At 49.2% G+C, this 6,591-nt stretch overlaps 1 protein-coding gene across 1 annotated transcript in view; it reads left to right on the top strand.

The window, feature by feature from the left end:
- The window catches only part of IFT172 (intraflagellar transport 172), a gene marked incomplete at its 5' end in the record, with an annotated part of 30,428 nt that overhangs the window by 21,409 nt on the left and 2,428 nt on the right, over nucleotides 1-6,591 (top strand). The window contains 4 exons of the mRNA XM_010170325.1: nucleotides 1,942-2,058; nucleotides 3,499-3,609; nucleotides 4,404-4,523; nucleotides 5,886-5,981. Of these exons, the coding sequence (XP_010168627.1) occupies nucleotides 1,942-2,058; nucleotides 3,499-3,609; nucleotides 4,404-4,523; nucleotides 5,886-5,981 (444 nt within the window). The remainder of the gene's footprint in view (nucleotides 1-1,941; nucleotides 2,059-3,498; nucleotides 3,610-4,403; nucleotides 4,524-5,885; nucleotides 5,982-6,591) is intronic.

Raw genomic sequence — 6,591 nt, 5'->3', positions numbered from 1 at the left:
GCAGGGCGAAGCAGTGGTTTCTGTGGGGAGCACAGGGGGTCACTGCAGCAGCTCAAAAACCACCTCCCTGTCTTGACCAATCAGGCCTAGCAGGGAAGCATTAGAACACAGAAGCATATTGGGTTTAAATTTTGTGATTAATGGAGCACTGAAAAAAGCTAAATGAGTTGTTTGTGCTGGAAGTAATTAGTACCATGGAAACAGAGACTTGTAAAAGAAAGCCTTCTTTCTACGTGTTCTTTAGAGGCCTGGTGTCAGTAGAAATGAGACATCCTTGTCATGAAAGCAAATTGGGCATTTCTTATTTTTACTGACCTAAAACTAGCAAATTACCTCAGCAGAGTAATAAAAATGTTGAAAAGTAAAATGAAACTGTTTTACAGTGATATTCCAATGCAGTGACAGGAGGAGAACGTTCTAGATTACCAGGATCTACTTTGAGGATTTGTTTGTATTCTGTGGTTATTGATTGGTTCATTTAGGTTCCTGCTCTGGCAGGGGGATTGGACTGGATGATCTTTCGAGGTCCCTTCCAGTCCCTGACATTCTCTGATTCTGTGAGTCTGTGGTTATTGGTTGGTTATCGATTCAATGGCTAATGATAAAGGAGCTAAAGTAAGGGCAGGTGTTGATCCTTTGAAATGAGGCATTGCTTCAGATCCAGTAACAGGGCAGCCCCTGGCAATGGGCTCTGCAATTAGTGGAGAGAGCACAGCTAATCACTCAGACAAACACTGATAGCCCGGACAAGTACTGCTAATGTGTTTTTATAACTTTGTTTCTAAAGCAGTAATCAGTAACCTGAGTTTGGGCTCTACTAAAGGAAACTTGATTTCTTTTTGACTGGGCTTCTCCTTTGATAGGAATGGTCTTTGTTGTAGTAGTTGTTATCTTGGAGACTTCTGTGCTGATGTTCTAATTATCAGGAGATGCCAGTGCTGATCTTTCTTCTGCCATAAAGAATTTACTTCATGCTCAATTGAATGGTAAAGGTTTTATCAGTTTTATTGTCAGCCAGACACAACACTACCACATTTAGTCCCAGAAGATGTTAGTCTGTTTGTGCCTCTAAGAGAGTGTTAGCACAACCTCACTCCATGACCAGTGAGGAATTTCATGACTCTCGACTCAGCTGTTCTACTGTGATTATACAGAAAAAAGTTACATTTATCAAAACAGGTCACATAACCAGGCTTAATCTTTATCCCACACTGTCCTGTGCCTAGTGTTTCACCAGCATCCACATCTGGGTGTTCAAGTTCTAGACATATCACTGGGCCAGGGGTCTCTCTTGTGCTTAATAAACTTGTTTCCATGGCTCATTTTTTGACAGGATTGCACATTTTACACCATCTTCTTCATCCCATTGCTATATTTAAGCCTGTGTGAAACAGGTCGTTTCTCAGTTGAATTTCTGTAAGGCAACTAGAGTCAGTCCTCAGCAAAGTGTTGATGTGATCAGCACATGTATGAGCAGCACTCCAAGGAGGCCTCCAGCCCCAGAGATCTGACAGCATTTGAATAATTGAATGGACTAGAGCAGCCTTGCAAATTATGAACATCTTCAGTCCACAAAGTGTTTTGATTCATTCTTTCATTAGACTAATGACCGATTTACAATCGGTACCTGTGGTGCCGCATTGTGGAGATGCTGCATCCTTTGGCAGTATTCTTTTGACAAGTGGTGAACAGCTGAAAAACATTTTTATTTCCATGTGAGGAAGGATCAGCACAGCATCAGCTAGTCAGGATTAGAGGTGTCAGGTGGGGCCCAAATCAAAAAGCAGGTCTGCTGTGTGCAGTCTTTCTCTGATTAGCTGGTCTCATCCTTTGGGACTCGAGTGTATGGATGTGAGTACATGCACCTGAAACTGTCCCTGCTGAGACACAAGTGGTCAGTTTATGAATCTCATGGTACTGCTTTCTGTGTGTCTTCTCCAGAACTATAAAGTCTTGCACAAGTATGTAGCTCTGTATGCAACCCACCTCATCTGGGAGGGTGGCTGGGACAAAGCCCTGAGCCTGTATGTCCACCATGGAGCACCTGCCAACCCACAGGTAATGAAGACAGCATGAGATCCCAGTGTGAGTTGCCACAGTGTGCTGTGATCCACTACATGAGTGTGGTGGCTTCAGCCGCAGCTCAGACCACACAGTCCTTCACTCACTTCCCTCAGCCTGGTGAGATGGGGAGAGAAACTCAACAAAGGGCTGGTGGGTTGGGATGGGGACAGGGAGGGCTCACTCACCAGGGACGGGCATGGGCAACACAGACTCCACTTGGGGAAGAAAAAGCCATTTAATTAGTTCCCAATCAATCAGAGTAGGAGAGTGAGACACAACACCCACATCTGACAGCACCTTCCCCCACCCCTCCCTTCTTCCCGGGCTCCCAGCACTGTGCTCCCCATTTCTGTCCCTTCTCCCCCAGGGCACAGGGGACAGGAAATGGGGGTTCAGTCAGTTCGTCTCTGCCGCTCTTCCCAACATGAGATCCCTCCAGTGGAGTCCAGGAACAAAGTGTTCCACCGTGGGCTACCCGTGGAGTCATGGACCTATTTGGGCTCAGCTCCTGGCTCTGCCATGGGGATGTCCACAGGCTGCAGACAGGTCTCTGGTCCAGTGCACCTCCTTCCCCAGCTCTGGCATTGAGAGTCTCAGGTCTCCTTGATCATCACGAGCCCTCAGTGTAGTCACAGCTGCCCTTGGGCTCAGCTTCCTGCCCCTACCATGGAGTCCTCCATGGCCTACACGTGGTTATCTGCTCCACTGTTGAAGCACCATGGATGCAGGGGACTCCGTTTACCTCCCCCTACTCTTCTTGTTGATCTGGGTGTCTGAAGTTCTCTCCTCCCCTCCTCCTCTTTCCTCATGTTGTCGGTAATCTTTTCTTTTTTGTTCAGGCCCCTGGTCTCCTGATGGCTCTCTCCTTCTTTGCCACGCCAGTTCTTCCCTTTATAAATATGAATTCAAAGAGGCATTTCCCTGTCAGGTCTGCCTTGGAGCCAGGGGAGCTTTGCGATGCATCTCACAGCCCATCACTTTAGCCCCTTCCCCCACTACCAAAAACACCTCCCCACACACAAACCCAACACAAGGAGTCAGGCTTCCAGTCCAGAACTGGGATTGCCAGGTGTTCAGCATGTCCCAGCCATTCCAGCTCTGCTGGGGATTCTTCCAGACTCCTCAGCTAGAGGACTAAAGGCAATCTCCTGGCATGTTCTCCCTGGGGATTAGGCAGGGGGAGTTGAGTATTTGTGTTTGTTTTGAACACTTTAACCAGCAAGTCCAGAATAAAAGGAACTGTGTTTGCCCCTCTGAGAGCACTGGCTGCAAGAAGCATCCTTCCCCGTTTCCCTTGCAACCAGCAACCTGCAGCAGTGTGGTCCAGGAGCCTGTGTGCAGAGCTGCCATCCCCTCTGCCTGTGCTTGGAGAGCTCCAGACTTTTGCTGGCTCCCCATCCAGCTCCCTCAAGATTCCTCTCCTTTTTGTTGCAGAATTTCAACATTTACAAGCGTCTCTTTGTGGAGATGGTGAATGCATCTGGCATGAATTGTGCCGAGGCCTATTCCAGCTGGGCTGACCTGCGTGATGTTCTCTTCCATTTGGTGAGTGTGGGCCATGGCCACCACTGCCTGTTAAACTCCATCCAACACCCTGGTGGCTCCTAGCAGGGGAGAAAGAACCAGTCTCTAGCCAGGTGACATGGGCAGTACTTGCAGAACGCAAGCTGAGGGGAAACAGGGAAATGTGAACAGTAGAACAACAGGATCCTGTGAAGAGGACATGGACGGGCAAGAGAAGTCAGGGAAGAAGATGACTCTGTACTCAAAGCCAAATCCTAGTAGTGAATCTGGACATTGGCACTTGCAGAGCTCACTGTGTCACTACTACATGGGAGCCTATCACAACATGCCCACTTTCCATCCTGCACCCATGTTCAGCAGCCTGGGTGAGACAAGGACCTGTGGAAAGCACAGAACTGCTGAGCCTGGAAAATAGAGTCCTCTTCATCTCGCCAGAGATGCTTAGAGCCTTCTGCTCCTTCTTTCCTGTCCCAAAATACCTCAGCCAGAGCCCATGATTGCCTCTTCTCTATTTCTGTCCCACAGATACCCTCCTCTAGCACAAATGCAATCCACAAATCCCCCGTTGTCCATCCAAACTCACCCCGGCTTCTAGTGCTGTCTGTTGTTGCAGTACTGTTGGCTCTCCCCTTCTCCCACAGCCTCCCTTCAGCACTCTGTAGGACCCAGAGCACCCAAGGCCCAACCCTTTTCCAGTCCCCAGAGGTGCCTGGATATTTCAGAGACCTCTCTCCCAACTGTCCATTGGACTCAAGCGGATGAAGAGTGCCCTTTTGCTCTCATGTTCTCAATCACTCTCCTTTTCTCTTCTTCAGTGTGAAAACTTGGTAAAGTCAAGTGAAGCAAACACTCCAGCACATGAAGAATTTGAAACAATGCTGCTGATCTCTCACTACTATGCCACCCGCTCTGCTGCTCAGGGCGTGAAGCAACTGGTAAGGTTTCTGAAGTTCCTGTGCCAGGTCACTACCCTGAGTGCAGAACCCTGTGGGCATGTGCAGGTTGAGGGGTCTCCATAGCTCACTGTGCCACGTCATGGATCACTGGCACTTCATGGATGCTTGAGAATGGGACTGTAATGATCTGAGAGCCCACCACTAGCAGGTGGAACTAGAAACAGTCTTCTCTCACTCCTTACAGTGGGACCTGTCCCCAGCCACTGAGGCTGAGATGTATGCTCAGCATGACTTGTGAGAGCAGAGGCACCAGCAGAAATTTAGGGATCACTCAAAAATCTGGCCTTCCCAGGAGAGGCATTGCTTCTTCAGCTCTCCTGGGCTGTGAGAGCTGCTGGGCTTCACACATAGTCTTGAGACCAGATTGACTTTGTGCAGGGCTTTGGGAGCTCATGGGCCTCAAAAGGCACTGTGAGTATTTTTGAGTCTTAGGTGCATTGGGATTTGTTCTGGGCCACAAGATATAGCAGAGTCCATATGGGCTTGTGGAACTGTGATAGAGCTGTGAGTGTGAGGCTGGAGCTGAGATAGAGCAGGCTGTGAAAGAAGGGTTGCCATTGCTAGGACCCCAGTAAAAGTCATACGGGAGACGAGGTCTTTCCCATGGCTGTGTGTGTAGATGTTGCAGGTCCAGAGACGTGTCAGGCAGAAAGAGCCAAGTCTGATGTCCTGGAAACCTGTACAGACCCACACAGTTGGGGAATGTTGAGGTTTTGGGTAGTCTACTTGGGACTGTGAAGGAGGGGTGGCCTTCCCAGTTCTGGTGTGATAAGAACCTGTCTGGCAAGCAGAGAAGTGAAATTTCCCTTGATTTCCTTACCCCTGCTCCAAAATTATTATGTGATTGAATACAAGAAAAAACTTACTGTGACTGTGGCTGAACATGGAAACAGGTTTCTTGGAGAGGCTGAAGAGTCTTCATCCCTTGAGATAGATACTCAAAAACCTGACCAGACATATTCCTGAACAACCTGCTGTAGCTGACTCTGCTTTGAACAGGGCAGGGGGGTAGTGGACTAGGCGATCACCAGAGATCCCTTCCAACCTCAACTATTCTGTGACTCAAAAGGTAGGAGTTTGGGTGTGGTTTCTAGACAAAAAATAGCAAGGTTTATAAAGCAGGAGAACTTAATCTTCAGGTGACAGTCCTCCTGTGTGTTCATGTAGTGAGGGTACTTAGGGTCGGGACTGAAGTTTTAAACCTTTGTTAGACAAACATGTCAGGGAATATGTGGGTGCAGAATCCCTGCCGTGAGTCTGGGGCAGCATGATCTGATGAGATCCCTTCTGACCTGATTTTTCTCTGCTCATTGTTGTGGCTTCACTGTCCTGTGTCTGCAGGATACGGTGGCTGCCAAGCTGTCCATTTCCCTGCTGCGCCACACTGAGCTCCTCCCTGCAGACAAGGCTTTCTATGAAGCTGGGATGGCTGCCAAGGTAAGAGCCATCTGCCACCAGAGCAGCTAAGGAGGTGGAGGACTTGGCCTCAGGGATTCTGAACTTTGATCCCCTAGCTGCATTGGTAGACCAACGGCCAGACACTGGCATTGGAGGTCTCACCTCAGACACCTTGCTGGCCTCTGCATTTTGTCATGGAGTGGCAGCAGGCAGTGGGAGGTCAGAGCTGAACATGCAGACCCAGGGTTAGACCAGAGGCTACGTTATATTGCACGGCTCTGTTGGTGTAGATTCAGGACTCCTACCTGGTCTCCCTTGCTCTAGGTGACCTGTTACCTCACTCCTGAGGCTACAGGCTCTGTCTGCCCAGATGCAATGACACATGGCAAGCACAGCAGTGTGATCTCACTGTCTGCTGCTGGCTGTGCAGTAATGCCCAACTCCATCCTGTGGGACAGTGGCTGGTGGGCTGCTTGTCCCAGTGGTTGCCTGTGACACAGTCCTCAGGGGCACTCTGGCTCCATGACCTGTGCTGCCAGTGGGATGTTGTGGCACAAAGAGAATCACATCCTTTCCAGCCATCACCAAGGCAGGAGAGCTGTGGCTGTGAAGATAAGCTGCCTGGTCTCACCTGGGGTCTCTCTCTGTA

The sequence above is a fragment of the Antrostomus carolinensis genome, unplaced genomic scaffold (genome assembly GCF_000700745.2).
Source record: "Antrostomus carolinensis isolate BGI_N321 unplaced genomic scaffold, ASM70074v2 scaffold17376, whole genome shotgun sequence".
NCBI classification, from domain to species: Eukaryota; Metazoa; Chordata; class Aves; order Caprimulgiformes; family Caprimulgidae; genus Antrostomus; species Antrostomus carolinensis.
The sequence above is the reverse complement of the archived record's forward strand: the minus strand, read 5'-3'. Positions and strand labels throughout refer to the sequence as shown.